The sequence below is a fragment of the Pangasianodon hypophthalmus genome, chromosome 6 (genome assembly GCF_027358585.1).
Source record: "Pangasianodon hypophthalmus isolate fPanHyp1 chromosome 6, fPanHyp1.pri, whole genome shotgun sequence".
Classification (NCBI taxonomy): Eukaryota; Metazoa; Chordata; class Actinopteri; order Siluriformes; family Pangasiidae; genus Pangasianodon; species Pangasianodon hypophthalmus.
Genome location: NC_069715.1, coordinates 11,708,905 through 11,725,817, shown reverse-complemented (window position 1 = coordinate 11,725,817; position 16,913 = coordinate 11,708,905). Strand labels below are relative to the sequence as shown.

The 16,913-nt window shown below is 37.3% G+C and overlaps 1 protein-coding gene across 5 annotated transcripts; it reads right to left on the bottom strand.

The window, feature by feature from the left end:
• Positions 1–155: 155 nt before the first annotated feature.
• On the bottom strand, positions 156–15,427 carry nr1h4 (nuclear receptor subfamily 1, group H, member 4). 5 transcript variants are annotated; one of them, XM_026926918.3, is made up of 10 exons: positions 15,118–15,427; positions 13,969–14,109; positions 12,247–12,624; positions 11,205–11,345; positions 7,938–8,080; positions 7,455–7,553; positions 7,021–7,120; positions 6,736–6,882; positions 1,493–1,606; positions 156–582 (listed from the first exon to the last, which is right to left on the bottom strand). In XM_026926918.3, exons 2-10 carry the CDS (start codon positions 14,063–14,065, stop codon positions 344–346), a joined length of 1,458 nt encoding a protein of 485 aa, XP_026782719.1. In that variant the 5' UTR covers positions 14,066–14,109; positions 15,118–15,427; the 3' UTR covers positions 156–343. The 5 variants fall into 5 exon arrangements, with proteins under 5 accessions (XP_026782719.1, XP_034160862.1, XP_026782718.1 ...); XM_034304971.2 differs by having other exon boundaries at positions 13,969–14,102; XM_026926917.3 differs by having other exon boundaries at positions 15,122–15,427.
• Between the last annotated feature and the right edge of the window lie 1,486 nt (positions 15,428–16,913).

The window sequence follows — 16,913 nt, the reverse complement described above, 5'->3', positions numbered from 1 at the left end:
TGCTTTAGCATTGCATGACCTGAGACATTTGGACACATCGCCTTTAACTTCTTAACTACAAAACTATTGCTATAACTAGGTGATTACTGCTACCAATCATACAAATAATAAAAAAAAAATAATTTTATAACAAACAATATAAAAATCCACACAAATATGAACAATCATATTTATTTTGCAATTATATCATACATAGCTCATTCCTTAAGCATTTTAGTGATAGATGACAATATAATATTTATTGCATTCAATATTACATCACCTTAACTCCCAGGAACTAAAACCCTATCTTTGGCAGCATATTAAAAGTTTGTCTCGCTTCCTTCTCCCTCCCCTTGCAGAGTCACTGTACATCCCAGATCTCGCAAAGCAATGGGTTAAACTTGTGGTCACTCATGCGCCATGACTCTAGCATCTCAGCATGGTGGTGATGCAGAGTGCGCAGCTCGGTCAGCCGGCCCAGCAGCCGGGCGAAATGCTGTGGCTCCTGAGGGTGCTTCAGCTTGCAGAACTTACTCAGCACCTCTAGCATGGCTTCCTGGAGTAGCTCCACAGCCTTCTGGTCCTTAATATATGGCCGGTCTACCAGAACAAAAACAGTGTCAGGACTCACTTAAGAGTTGCCTAAATCATAATTTGATTTTCACATTTCAAACCTTCCATTTCAGTTCCAGCTTGTAAATCTATCAAACGGGGAAATGTTCTAGGTGTGAATATTTATGCAAAGCACTGTATATAATGTAAATAGTGATGCAAAAATCATAATGACTGAATACTGTATAGTAGCTGGGTATTATTTAACCAGTTCTCATTTCTGCATTTTTAGGCACAGTCATAGATCCTAGTACCAACTATATGTTTTTCCATCACTATTGCACTAGAAGTGTTTCAGACAGTAGAGGATATTGCACCAAAAATAGGATACACATGGATCTATGGTATTTAAAATCAATGAGATGCAATACAATAGCAAATATAACATTTCTCAATCAGCTCAGTTACTTTGACAGCATACCCAACTTTACTGTGCATGATAATAAATCAGTCTCTACATGCAGATTCTGTGAGATAAAACTTATTCTAGAAATATGGTTAATTTGCATAAAGTTACTTGAAGGAAACAATAAGGAAAAGTTGGCAGGGAAGGGAAACTTGAATTTCCTCCCTTCGTTTATTATTAACTATTTAAACAAATAGTCTCATAATGTTTAAACCTCATGAATGACATGTTGCATATATGAACCCTTTTCATGTTATCACAGTGCAGTGGATAACTAGACATGTAAATATGTGGCAACATAAAGCTAAAGAAGGCTTAGAAAACCATTAAATAACAAATAATTAATAATGATATTTCTCCAGCATTTTCCACAAAATTAATTATATGTGACATCATCAACCTGGCGATGACACAATGTGGCTGGAGGAAGAAGGAATTTCAGCTCAGCCATTAATGACTCACTAGGCGATTGTTTGACAGGCGTTTACAGACCTGGAGACAGAATAGTGATGGCTGTGAGGAGAGCATGTTCCTCTTGCATCATCTGCAGCCCCCCAATACTTTTATAAAAGTTGAACATGGGGACAATGAACTTCTCAGACATCCCTGTGGTGAAAAAAAGAAAAAGCAGCAAAGAGACAGGTTGATACAGTGATGAACACAGTGAAGCCTGGCTTTATTCCTAACCAGTAATTGTTCAACTTGGCCTAAGTTGTATTCCATAAACATGTTAAAGCCCCTCAGATAAATGCAACCTGCTTTTAAACAAGACAGTAAAAAAACAGTTTCTCATTTTTATTTGAGTTACGTTAGCATTATGTAAGACTCAAGTTCAATATCTCATTGTGTAACCCACATTTTAACAAGCTTTAGATGTAGTTTCTGGGCATTTCTTAAGAGGCAGGTGTTTCTAGAGAAGCCTGATGTCCTACATCAGGGCCCACTGAGCAATGGCCACATTAATCAGAATAGTCTTCCGTCACCAGGAACACAAAGCAAAACACCATGAGGTCATGAGGCGAATCAGCAGAACCAAGAAAGCAGGAAGATAAGAATTCACATCCTGGTCTTGCACTAATTCTAATATTCCCAGGGGTGGAAAAAGTTCAGGGAAACCGTAACAAAACTAATGGAGTCAAAAGGCCAAAAGTCTCTACATTCTACCTTATTGTTATCAACAGAGAACTGGATGGGTTTGTTTTCCACACAATTCTGTGTAAACTCTAGAGACTGATGTGTGAGAAAATCCCAGGAGATCAGCAAATTCTGAAATACTCAAACCAGCCCATCTGGCACCAGCAACCATATCACTGACAAATTCACCAAGATCACTTTTTTTCCCATTCTGATGTTTGATGTGAATATTAACTGGAGCTCTTGACCTGTATCTGCATGATTTTATGCATTGCTCTGCTGCCACATGATTGCCTGATTTGAGATGTAGTGTTCCTTATAATGTGGCTGGTGAGTGTACCTGTCTTTGTGAAAGGGACCCATTAGTATAGCTGTGTGCAGTTTCATTTGACACTGATCTGAATTTGATTGGATGTCTTAAAAAAGCATACAAATTTTAAAGAGTGAAAACACAACAGCTGGGCAAGAGAAAAAAATAGAAGAAAAAACTACTAAGTCAAAATGAAAATGTAAAAAGTAAAAAATATGTTTTTTTTCTTGTAAATTTGCTTGAATAAGAGTACAAATATTCAATTAATAATATTTAGGTAAAGTACAAATCTTAATTACAGTAACAAAGTACAATTATTCAAGTGTTTTCCAGCCCTGACTATTCCTAAATTTAACAATAGGATCCGTGAGATATTTATAGTGACATCAATTCTAAAACAGTTAATCAATCCATCAACAGGCCAAAATGAATCAATTAAGTAGTTTCAAGTGTAATGAGTATCTTTGAAGAACAATTTAGTAGACCACCAGGAGGCAGTGTAATCCATCACATATAAAACGGTCATAACAGAAGAGCCTGTCTCACTAATATTTACACAATTTATTTACTCCAGGTTGTTTTCAGCATACAGAATATGTGTGCCTAATGATTAAGTTATGGCTTCCCAAAAAAAAAAAAATTAATTTTTAAAAATTTTCTGCCAGCATACGAATTCACATACAGAAATATTTACTGAAAGACTGAATATTTGAATTTAAAACCATTACCGGTTGAAGAAGATTATTATGAAGATTGTTGCAAATCAGTAAGAGCCATGAAACAAGCTTTGTTTCCAAACACAGGGCTGAGTCTGGCTGAATCTGGCTGAATCTGGCGTTCACATGCACAGCTGCATGTGTTTCCACATTCAGTGGGATTCTCAGAAACACCCATCCATTTGGAGCTTGTTTTGAAGGCCTTGCCTGCTTTGTGTGAGGTCTTTGTCTTTATCGTTATCATTGGTGTAATTATTATTCTTTGTTGGGTATGAGAGCTGAGAGCTCTATTTTGATGTAAAGCATTCAGTGTGAAGAGCCAGGAGATGATCTCCTGTTCGAATCAGCCAATCAGGGAAAACCCTCAGTGAAAGGTCATTATATTCTGTGAGGTGAAACTCAATTCATTTTAACTCCTTGGGAAAATTAGTGTTGCAGGGATTCTTATAATTAAATATTTACATATAGAAACAAAAAGTCTTGTATAAGGGCCAATCTTTCTGATACTAATGGCTCAGGATGCTGAAATGCATGTTAGAGAGTGCTGTCTTTTTTTACTCAGAGATGCAATCATCACTAGATGCTTCTTCTTTCAGATATCTATTCAAAACCTTTCAGATTGAGGGATAACATTTGTCACCAGCTTTCCCAAAGAGAGGGATGGAGAAAAAGACTCTGCATACACAGGCACATCAAAGACCCTTCAAACCAGAGAAATGTCAGGAGCGCAGAGAGGCAGAGAGAGGGACAATAGAGCTCTCGATGTTTAGATAGAGAACAATGGCCTCTTTAGACAGAGGCTTTCTTTTTCTCTTTGGATGGCCTTTGGTGTGAATATTTCTGAGCTCTTACAGAGGGACAGAGTGACAGTTGCTTCTGCAGTGCATTCGCAGTATAGAAATATCAATAACACTGAGATGACAGCACTCCATCACCCACCAAAGGACTGACAAAGCTGAAGTGTGATTTTTAAATTCAACTGATTCAGAGCTGGGAAAGCATTTTGCTGCACTCTCAAGTGAGCTTTAAAACACATTGGCTCTTATTTGTCAAGTTGAGTAAAATCGAGCACAAATGGAAGTGCACAGATGAGCAAATCGTCTGCATTTGATTCATGACATGACATCAAAATGAGCTGTGATTCGAACACAAATGATGAATCAGCTTCAGCTGTGTGAACGCAAGCTCCCTCCAGCTATTCCCTTATTTACAGGTCATGTAATTATGGCCCCATATTACCCTCATATACATCTAGTTTACATGAAACAAGGCCTAATTTTTGCATGTTTTGTGATAGTGAGCCAATAATAAGAACTGTCTGAAAAAAAAGAAAAGACAGTTATGTAAATGTGCCTTTTTTTTTTTTTTTTTTTTTATTAAGGCCATTAATTTACACTTTATTTATAAATATAAGTGAGCCAAGTTTCCAACCCAAATACATAAATAAATCCTTAGTACATATCAAGAAATTAAGCTCTGAAAATAATTAATCAAACAATAAACTAACGTAACTGCATCTGGTTTGTTTTAGTATTGATATGAAATTATATAATAACCTCAAAATTTAACCATTATATCCAACCATATTTACATCCAGGCCAGCACTTTATGATGCCTCTTTACGCAAATAAGTCTATTACTCAACTGAATGAACTGATAACTATCCACATCTGCACCTCTGATTCACATTTACAAATGACATGTTGACACTAACCTCTCTACCTGTATTTCAGTGCAAGGTTCTTGTGTGTGAAATTGTGATTTACAAATATATTTACTGTTTTTCTTGTTATTCCTATGCTACTAACTATACTTGTTATACCCACTGATGATATATTTAATTGCAAAACAAACATTTTTCAGGTTGTTAAAATGGAACACTCACACACACACACACACACTCCAACCAGATACACAAAAGATTACATTTTTGATGAATAAGGGCTAGTATCTACTATCTGTTTTGGCTGGCGTGGTCATGAATTTAATATTTATATGACAATGAGTTTGGTCTGTTTTCAAATATTTTGTCATAATTAAAGCTAATTTTGGGAATTCTGCTCCATGACTCACACCAGACTAATTTTGTCATACTAGCCATCACACAAGAGATGGTGTACAATACATTCTGCTGTAAATCAAATGCCTTTTAATGTCTTTCCTTTTGTATCTCAACCATGAAGTCTTTGTTATGCACAGAACACTATGAAGTTTGCGTGTAGTGATAAATACTAACATGCTGAATTGGAATCTCCATTTACATTTCCACCTGAACACAGTGTGTTGTATCCAGAGTTCTGGGAAATTTATGTCATTTGTAATTTATACCTCTAGATAATAAAGAGAAAGCAAATTTCTTAGGTTCCTTAATTAGGCCAGACTGATACATTATTTATGTTAACCTTTATGAATGGCATCTAAGGAGGCAAGTATGGTGTTCTAGGTTTATTCTAGCATTTCCTTTTAATTTAATGCTCATTTATTGCTTATTAGCAGCTAACATCAATGTTAGACTGTATAAACACATGAACAATGCTGTCAAGTTAAGCAGCCTAATGCCAGTTCAGGGTAACAATTTACAATACTGCTCTTTAACTGACAGGTAGCTATGCAGGGACTAAGCAGGAACAACAACAACAAAAACTAGTACTATATTAATAGCTAAGTCACTAGGATTATCTACAAATGAATACTGTGTAATTAGACAGTGAATTGGTAGTTCATTATGAACTAAGAAATAATTACTGTATCTTACATATCTCCTGGAGAACTACTGGCTAACTACTGAATAATTATTAATCACATCAGCTCCTCAAATTCTGTCTTACCTACCTATTGAAGAAAGACTGATGCAGAGTAGCCTTCTACTTTGTGTATGTGTCTTACCTCCATAGATTTTGAGATATCCTTTCCTGATATTGCTGAATGAGTAAGTAATTTGTATATGTTAGATAATGAAAAAAATGTCACTGTGTCCTTCCTTAGGAGTTAATGAAGTTAAAGACTTAAGTGTTACTGTTTCCTACCTTCGGAATTAATGATGATCTGCAAGTACTGTAACACTTGACAATTCATGACTGATGACTAGTTACCTAGTAGTTCTCCAGATTCAGACTTCATAAAGAACTACCAAGCCATTACTTTATTTAGACTTACTGAGTAATTCCCCAGTATTCATTAGTAGTTAATATTAGTGACTTAGGTGATATTATAATACTACTCATTCATTCCAACTTAATCCCTGCATAGCTACCTTTGAGCTGTTGAACCCTGCTGCCAGTATTTTACTATATTTATTGAAATTCATGGTATTTTAATGTTTTTTAATACAATGGTAAGAACCTGTAATTCACACAGGATAGACAATGTAAAACACAGGATAGACAATGTAAAAATTATGGTAAACAGGTGGGAACCCTGCTGCCAGTATATTACTGTAATTTTACAGAACATTTTTTTACAGTAAAGAAGAAAATAAATAGTTACATTTGAAATATATTTAAAGCACTTCACAGCTATGATATGAGTCCTGACAGTCTTATCCTAGAATGTTGTGCATGATAAAGGGAACCTACCACTCTTTCTTATTCGCTCCTCCAGCATCTCTGTGTGTCCATGAGGCATCTTCCTGGTGAAGGCCTGGGCTGAACGCAGGAACATGGCCTCAACTGCTGAACCCTTTAGTAGAGCAATCTGATCTTCGTGGTCCAGAGACTGGAAACCTGCTCACAGATCATCAAGAAGTTACTACAAGAAACTTTTATCAGTGTGTCACTCAATTGTCAATTGAAATTGCTATAACAAATATAAAACTACTGTTGACTAGATTTGTTTGTTGATATCCTTAAAAGTATCCTGACCTGGGATGTTTTTAGTGAACTCGACCAGGACCTGAACATGGCTGGTTGCCATCTCGGTCAAAAGGAGGAAGTTCTCCTCTGTGCTGAACTGTTCTTGGAGCTGTAAAAAGTTGGACACTTAAGCAAATTACTACTGTAGATGTTTTATGGTGGTAAGAGCTGTTAACAGGGCTTACATAACCATACTCAAACTGTGGCTAAACATTTACTGAGCATAGGTTTGGCTCTGTAGCCATTTACTGACTTTAGCAGTAGCAGAGGTTAAAGTCTTAAATTAATACATTCAATAAATGTAAGAAGAATGCAGTTTGTAGGTGTTAAGTTCATTTACAGCCTACTGTAAGGTTAACAGTTTTTACATAATTCATTAATAATTGAAAATACAATATCTTCTTAGAATATTGAAAATACAATATCTTCTTAGAATAAAGTACCAGTTTCTTGGCCATATCTGGAGGAATACGATGTTTGTTGTATGCCTCAAGAATATAACTTAGTAAAGCCTGCTGGTCTTGACTTAGTTCCACTTTTTCCTAGGATAAAGAGGAGTAAAAGATAATACAAGTAATAAAAAGTTTTAGTAATAAAAGTTCTGGTAATAAAAGATAATATGCAAAGTAATTCATATCAGCAGTGTTCCTCTTGGTTTAAGTCTATCAGAGGAATTCTTTCCCAGATAGACATTGCTACCAGGAAGTCAGTGACTGAACTTGTGCCTCTTTAATGATTCTTTAAAAATAGGTATAACTTTTGACTTGAATTAGTTACGTTACAGTGTAATAAACCCAGATGTTTGTGCATGTGCATGAATGACCATTTAAGATGTAAATACCCTTAAATTAGAGATTGCTGTCCATGTGCTGCTGGATGTAAAGTATATATTATACTGTACATCAATTTTTAAATTATGTACTCACTTTTAAGGTTTTTGTTGTGGATGTGACCTGCTTAGCATCTCCACTGTCTCCTAGCTCTGTATCGTCTCCCGTACCATCTTCCGATGAGGCTTTGGGGTTTTTCCTCAGTCTTTTGGACTTGCACTGGATCTCTGTTAGCAAACCTGGTTACAACAGACCAATCAAAACAGAGTGTACCATAAATTAATAACTATGTAGACATGTTGAGAAGACCCAGACCAGTCGATCCATCAATTTACTTGTTTTTTTCATGCACAGTACTGAGTGGTTATGTGCCTGTTATGGGCTCTGGTAGGAAGTCAGTCAAACCTAAGGCAGTTATGTACTGGTCCATAAACACAGGTAGACAGTATGCAGTTACCTCTAAGGATAGTGATTTACTGTATGCCGTCTTAAACACAGCAAGAGTTATGCCTCTGTCTGTATCCACTTTGTGCTTGATTTTGACTGTAGCCACAGAGACAGACACCAATCACAAGCTGTACAACTAGAGTGCTCTTTTAAAATTTTGTCACTTTCTAATATTATTCTTTTTCAGTCACCAGGACTCCATACGTAACTAGCAACTAGCTTATCTTTAGCACCCTTAAATGAAGCAATTAAATGAAGCCAACACAACAAATCATGTGAACTGAATGACTTGAATGTACAAACAAGTGTAAAGCTTCGTATGGCAGCATTAGTAACATAAAGAGCAGTGATCCATAGAGAGGAACCAGCTCAAACTGGTCAAGGCACTAAGAAGCTATGTGTACATATTAAGCAGACTGGTAGTCTGTAGTTGTCTGAGGTAGCTAAAAATCTTCTGGCTAGTTAGGCTAAGACAGTTAGCTAATGTTAGTCAGCTAGGTAAGTTAGAAACAAATACAGTTCATAATGTTTTATAGCATCTTCAATTACTGAGGCAAAAACAACAATGCGTGACCAGACCTGTAGATAGAGGAATTTAAGAGGATGAACCCCTGGTTAAGAGCAAAGAGAAAAAAGCTCAGTACTTTTAGCTGCGTTGGCTATTTTCAGAGAGAATCCCTCTTGTCGGCATTACATTGTGACAAATTTTGATATTCGAGTATACCGTATGAGTTAATGAGCATATTGACCGTGAATACAGAGGATAACAGAGAGCTGTATCTTATTACCTTATTTAATAATATGTAATACTACATGTTTTAGCAGGCTAAAAATTCAGTAGTGCAAACAATTTACAGCACACAGGGAAGTACTGTGTGCAGTGTAAAATAGACAAAACTGAAGGCGCAGCTTGTATTTTGTTATACATTGTAGTATATTTTCTTATTTATATTTTATGGAAGACTTTCAGACCAGCTTAAGGTAGAGCATATGTGGAAGTTGTGTGTTCAAGATGCCTGGATGCAAACATGTTAGTGTGGGGATCCCTTAGGAAGCACAGTACACCCACCTATCCAGATACCACTACATCACTGAAGGAAAAGACCTGAGTGCTGTAAACAACTCAATGTGACGACTAGTATAAACATTTCTTCTCAGTGTGTCACCCACATATTTCTTCCCACTTACATTCAGCACAGTAAAGGTTTTTTTTTTTCATTGAGGATGTCTGGGACATGCAGAGACAAAAGCAAGCAATAGCCAAAGTCTGCTGAAGAACTACCTATCAATCATTTACTTTATAAAACTGCACAGTGGGGTATTTTACAGCATTGAGGCAGTTTTCCTGAAAAAGGGTGGTCATGCCAAATATGGTGTAGTATTATACTGTTTTGTGATTTTTTATAAATTTTTTTATATTTAGCAACATTTCTTTCACTTTTAAAAGTATATTCACTTTGCAGATTTTTCTGTCGTTTGAACAGTAGGTGTTGACTTGTTGAAAGCTAACACATACAAGATTGCATTTGGTGTTACTGTTTCAGGTACATGAGTGAGCTTCAAGGAAATGCCCCTTCAGTGAATAAGAAAAGACTGTAGGACAGACTTTGGACACACTCCAGGCCAGATTAGCAACTGTTTGACTGGACACACAGTGGGAACAGACTGAACGCAGAATGCCTGCAATATTTATATAAACGTTAATGCACTATTTATGAGCAACAGGAGCTGAGTACAGCCTGCTCTTCACTCTACCTGACAGCTCCCTGCACTGCAGCGTGCCTAATTATGCTTCATCACTGGGAAGCCCATAAGAATGCATTCATCCAACCTACCCTTCCTGCCAGCTGTTCTTTTATTCCATTAAAACTCAATATTCGGGCACATTCTCAGTTGGGCTTCTCAGCTCCAAGGAATCATAAGTGATTCCACACTTCCATTCACACATTCACATTTTTACACTTTTAGAAAAAATAGGTTTTCGAGGGTTCTTTGGATAGTTAAAGGTTCTTAGCATCCTACAGATTTTCCACTTAGAATCCTCTCTGATTGGGAAACACTCTTGTAGGGATCTAGAGAGACAAATCTCTAGGTTTAACCTTATGTGAAAGAGTATAAGTATTAGATAAATGATTTTCCATTGTGTGCAGCAGGGAGTGTTGCCCCTTCAAAATGTCAGGGTTCCTTGTTCGATCCTGAGTTCAGGTTACTGTCTATGCAGAGTTTTACTTGTTCTCCCAGTGTCACTGTGGAATTCATCCAAGTTCTCCGGTTTCCTTCCACCTCCTAAGGTTATGCTGGTAGGTGGATTAGCTACTCTTAATTGCCCCTATGTGTGTATGTGTGTAAATGGTGCCCTGTGATAGACTGGCATCCAATCCAAGGTGTATTCCCCCCTTATGCCCAAGGCTCCCCGGATAGGCTCTGCAACCCCGACCAGGATAAAGTGGTTAATGAAGATGAATGGATGAGATTTTTCCATACAGTTAGTGGATAGTAAGTTTTCACATTTGGAAATGTAAATGAGCCTTTAAATAAGCCTTCTTTTGTCATTTTTGAACCTTATAGTCACACTTTTCAGGATTGTCAGACTTTTTGTCTCTCAGTTGCAGTGTATTAGCTCCTGATTCTACAATAATAACTATCTGTTTTATCTCAGCCAGTGTCCACAGTCTGACTGTCAGTTAGTGATATGGTGGTATGATATAATGTTATGAGGTAGAAGTGAGCAGTTGGGGTACACTGTGGCTGAACATCTCTATAAAATAATACTAAAATTTAGAGACTCAAGTTTGTTTTACCATTATCTTATAAAGGTTCATTTAAACATCAATACAAAATATCTTTGTTATTAACTAGTGGATATGTGTTGGCCATGGGAGAAGTTTTTGTTCTCGTTGCATTTATTGTACTCACATTCTGCAAGCATTCCCATCTCCTTGCACTTCCGGAGTCGGCACTCTTGGCACTTTCTGCGCATGTACATATCCATCTCACAGTTCCCTCCACTTTTACACTTATATACTGCATTCTTTGTTATACTTCTTCTGAAAAACCCTGCAAGAAAGCAATATATGACATTATATAACAACTAGGGTATGCAAGCTTTTATTTGAAAAAAATTTAGATGAAACTTTAGATGAAACATCTGACTGCCAGATGGTACATTAAGTAATACATCATTTTTTGTTTGTAAGATAAGACAATAGCTTGAGACAACAAACAGACAATGCATCTATATGACCTTGACAATGCTTTCTTTAAATGATTAGTGTATTTCAGTGTAAGTAACACATGATGCTGTAACAGAGTACTGCTCCATGCCTAGTTCCAGGCATCAGACCTCTGCAGTCCAATGCTTCTTGGACAAGTAATTACACATTCTAGCATGAGCTGATGAACACAATGACACACATTAACATTGCATGGAAGCACGAGGCTCCAGTTGCCTGCGTCATTATTCAGCAGAAAGCTGAGAGGGAACCAAATCTAGACTGGGCGTGAGGGAACATCAAGCCTCTGGGACTTGGAGAGTACAGCACAGTGGCTGCCCTTTGGGCATTGTCCATGCACAGGTGGAATTACACTGGCAGTCATTCAGCCAAGGCTTTTTCAAAGAGCTAAAATTGGATCATGGGGTCATATGTCATATACTGCGTCAGAGTTATGGGGCTGGGTTACTGTCTGAAATGTGCTGCGAAGATGTACTAGGATTATACATTTAGTACAAGTGAGGAATTTAGAGGAACTGGAACTGGTGGCTGAAATAGACATATAAATTTGACATGATACTTCTAAAAAGGAAGGCTACAGATAATACAGTGGAGTGATTGAAATACAGAAAGGTTAGTGGTAATAGGTGTATACATCCACAAATTCTAGTGGGTTGATGAAATACAGCAACAAACATTATGCCATAAGCTCATCTCAAACCAACAAAGCAATCTTTGTTCTTCACCTTTACATCCTTCACATGTGAGAGCGTTATAGTGGTACCCCGAGGCTTTGTCCCCGCACACCACACATAGTTCTTCTCCTTTGAACCTGCCTGAATGGGCAGCATGTCTGGGTCTCTTATATACAGTGGGAACAACAGGGGTTGGCTCCTCGATTTCTGCCTCAAAGCTCCCCTCCAGTGGGCCCTTCCTCAATTCCAGCATGGAGGACTGAGAGCACCACTCCTCTGTGCTGTACTGGGGATAGTAGTGCTGATTGGAGTAGTACGATGGCGAGGACATGGATTGCTCCATTGTGGAGTACTGCATGCCTGGATAGCTGCCGAAAGGCAAGACCTCCTGGTCCTGAAGCAGAGGGCTGCTCTGCTCTGCCAGAATATCTGAAAGAGGAGGAGACAATGGCAGGCTGTCAGTTTACACATGTCATCAAACTACGAAGCTCAAGTTAACAGCATGGAGATAGGCACACAGTGTTAATGTACCCTATATCAAAGCAGTAATTAGCAAAACTACAACAAACAGTAGTACTGTTACCTATTCACTTAACAGAAGTAGCACTAGCACCACCGCTCAGTAGAGTTTTAAAAACAAATTTTCTCAAGCATGGGCAACACGATTGGAAATGGTTTGCTTGATTTCATACAAATTAAGTCATAAGAAAAGGTAAAACAAATACTAACCCCACTCCTAATTCTAACCTTAAACTTTTCATATGAATTGAATCATGTGTATTGTTACAAATTTCCTAGTGTAGGAGAGCATGCTGTTAAGAGTTCTACCCAGAAAAGCTTTACATATAAATTTCACATTATGCAGCACTTGACGGAGTCCACTATACCCTCTAATAAAGTCAGAAATAATTAATCACGTACACACAAGTTGCACTGAAAGCCAGCTAATCAATAGACATTTACTCTTGATTGACATATATGGCTACATAATTCACTCGTATGTAATATAAAAGTATATGCACATGCGCTAAAAGCAAAGACATTTTTCGTTACTTCAGGTTTTTTATAGTCAATCTGTTGATGTTCAACAATAGTTATTTAGTAACAAAACTATCCATAGGACTCCCTCTAAAATATAAAGATGGCCCAAAACCATTCTGTACACCGCTTACCCATTACGCCTCAATTACACTGTTACTAATTATAAAATTTACCATTTACTCCTTCTGACTCTATACAAGATGTTTTGTACCAACCTGAAGTCTTTTCCTGCCCCATGAACATTTCAGCAGGACCCAGTGTGGGCACCAATCATCTGCCTCTGGGCCAAAAACTGACCAACAGAGAACATTTTTCAATTCATCAAAGTAACTCCTTCTTTTTCACGGCTGGAAAAGAGCTCTCCTTTCATAAAACCCAGCCGCTCCAGGATGACTTAAATCTTGGCTCAGTAATGCCAAGGGGAACAAAGGTTGCCACGGTTGCTTATTAACCTGACGGTCTCATTTCTATATCTATTACATGTAGCTGGATCGTAAAAAGCAGAGTCACTTACAAACATGATTTTCAGATACACTGCATACTGATATTGAAAAAGTAAAAAAAGATAATACATATATCCATTTATGATTCTGTGTGACTTAAATGAGAGAAATAACAGCACTGGTATGTCCAATGGCTTGGATTTTGTAATCATCTTTATTCCATTATCACTTCTTCATTATTAGAGCATGTTGCAGAGAGCTTTGCTTATTTAAGTATGGACCTACTTACCAAAGAAATGTGATCCCTCTGGCAGGGAGAAGCCATCACTGGGTGGCATCTGCAGAGGTCCCACAACATTGACATCAGGGCCTACCCACTCATTCATCCAGAAGCCTATGTGTGGCCCTAGGGCCAAAATGTGTCTGATTCCTCAATGCAGACAAAGAAATAATTGAGATCAGTGCACAATAACATAACATAAGTAGTAAGTAATAATAAGATAAGTAACATAAGTAATTTCTATAAAGGGCCTAGGCATGTGTGTGGACTCTTAGGTGAAATATGTGGGAAATGTAATTCTATTGTAATCTAATTATATTTATGTTTTTGAAGAAGAATCCAGTAAATACTAATAATGTTGGATATAGTAAAAGTTCATTTGGACAAAGGTCCTTCAAGAGCTGTGAAAGCAAAGCGCTTCTAATTTACTTCATATATAGAAACCTTTCATTTTATTATAAATTATCACAAGTAACAAAATAAAATGTCTTAGTAAAGTGCCATCATCTACCACCGATTCAGTGCACCTTGGCTTAGATTCTGCAAGTCTCTGGAATGTCAGTAGATATATTGCTTAAGATAAAAGAACAGTCTTTCAGTCTTTAGGTCAAGTTAGAAAATATGTGCATCTCTATGGGAACTACTGTATCATATTGCTTGTATATTTGTAATAAAATACATTTGTCTCAATGTAAGGATAGTGCAAAGTCACTGAAAGTCATTTCAAAATGTTTAAGGTTTAGTCACGTATTTAATGTGGTTTTTAAACTGGAATTTATGATATTAAAGCTGACCTAAAATGAACTGCGGTTAAAACTGAGCACACATGCTGTTAATTACGTCTTAGATTTTTCAACTCTTTAAACATTGGTATCTCCAGACAAATGAACAAGTTTCTTCTTCTAAACTCCTATATTCCTGAAACAGGGCAAACCCCAATAGGTTCTGTAATATTGTTATAAAATACCATAACATCACAGAATCATATTCACATCATCCCTCATAACTCAACAGCACAAAAACATTAAATTTCCAACAAGTTCTTAACATTATTACTCTTTGAGGACTATAAAACAGTGGTGCCATTTCCTTCAGTATGCTGATAAGCCTTTGCATTTCAATTATTTTTTTGTGATATTTAAAAAGTTATTTTCTTACCTACTTTTTATTCTTTGGGTTGATCTCTACTTCCAGTCTGCTTCACATAATATATGGTCCTTAAAAAATCCAAGAAATATTTGAAATCATCAGTATTTGTGTATGGAAAAATAGTTGCTTCTGTTAGGAGCCTGGGCTGGACAGATCAGGTCATGGGGAAAGGGGACAGTAGTTATTAATTAAACTCTCTCTCCATTAGTGCTAATAGTCCTCCCCCTACCCCCTCACTCAGCTTCTCCCATCATCCCCTAAACCTTGGCTGACAGCCCCACAAATATAGCAGCACCATCACCTCCCTAGATATCAGCCCAGCATAACCTACTCTCAAGCAGAGACCACACACACACACACACACACACACATATGATTACATGCGTGCATGCATCATTATGACACGGTACACGTCACTATCTAAAGCCTGCTCAAATCTGACCACTTTTCTGTTCAGTCGGCTTATCTCTCATGGGTTTTGGTAATGGTAAGCATTTCATTTATTCATCTTCAGTAACTGCTTTGTCCTGGTCAGGGTCATGGTGAATCCAGAGTCAGAGCATGAGTCTGGAATACATCCAATCCAGGCACTATGTATACACACTTTCACACACCCACTCACACCTAGGGGCAGTTTAGTGTAGCCAGTGCATCTACATACATGTGTTTGGGAAGTGGGAACCTGGAGGGAACACATGTGGACCCAGGGAGAACATGCAAAACTCCATACAGAAAACAATGATTTTTCTTTTCAGTTTTGCCTTAACATTTCTGACAGTTTCTGCTTATCCACACAAACACAAGTGTCCTTTCAGAACAAGCCCTTGTAAAATGGATTGATGAAAATGAATAAAATAGAAGTCTTAATGGGAAATAAGGTTGATTCATTCCACTCTGAGAGCTCTTTATCTAGTGTGTCCACTGTTTGAAAATTCTCACAAATGTTTCATAGTAGGGAGTAGTATATGATTTATGTCTAACTACAGTTGATGAAATACCAGGGATCAGAGTTTTATTGGTTTCAAAAGAATCACAGTCTTCCAAAAAAAAAAAAAAAAGAATATTGACTTATCAGTGATAATATAACCAAATATAATGATTCATTCCCATTCCACTCGCAAAAGAGATTCTTCAATATGAGCTCTTTTGGCCCATTACATCCTGTTCACCCTTAGTCACCAGGCATCCCACTTCTGAAAGGAAATTAACCTGAACTATGATGAAGGACAGTGCTGTTATAATTGTGAATAAGCTCTTAATCATTTACTGGCTGTTGCTCCATCCAGAGTGGGCCTTTCTGAGTCAACACACAAAGCATTCTGAAATAAACAAAACCTTTGCCATTGGCTCTTTACTGTTTGTGTAGCTGTCGCTCAGAGAGTGAAGAGGGGATTAGGGAGTAGTTGGCCTTGAGAGAAGGACACACACACACACACACACACACTCACACACAAACACACACACACACAAACACGCGCACATACACGCACACACACATTCATGGCTCTACTATCAGCTACTGTACACTGTTGTTATGAACTTTACACACCATTATTGTACCCCGGCAGAAAAGATACCAAAATTGCCAGATCGTAGACAGAAGCTATTTCATGATCAATTCTATCCAATTCTGTTAAATATTTACAAGATTTTAAATATAGAGACACAGTGTATTCTGCCAATAGTGTAATATTCTGAAGGCCACAGTGTCTTACATTAACTGTATGTGCAAGTTACTTGTTTAGAACCACACCAAATCATAAAATCTCAGATAAAAGACAGGATGGTGAGGTAAAACAATCAAA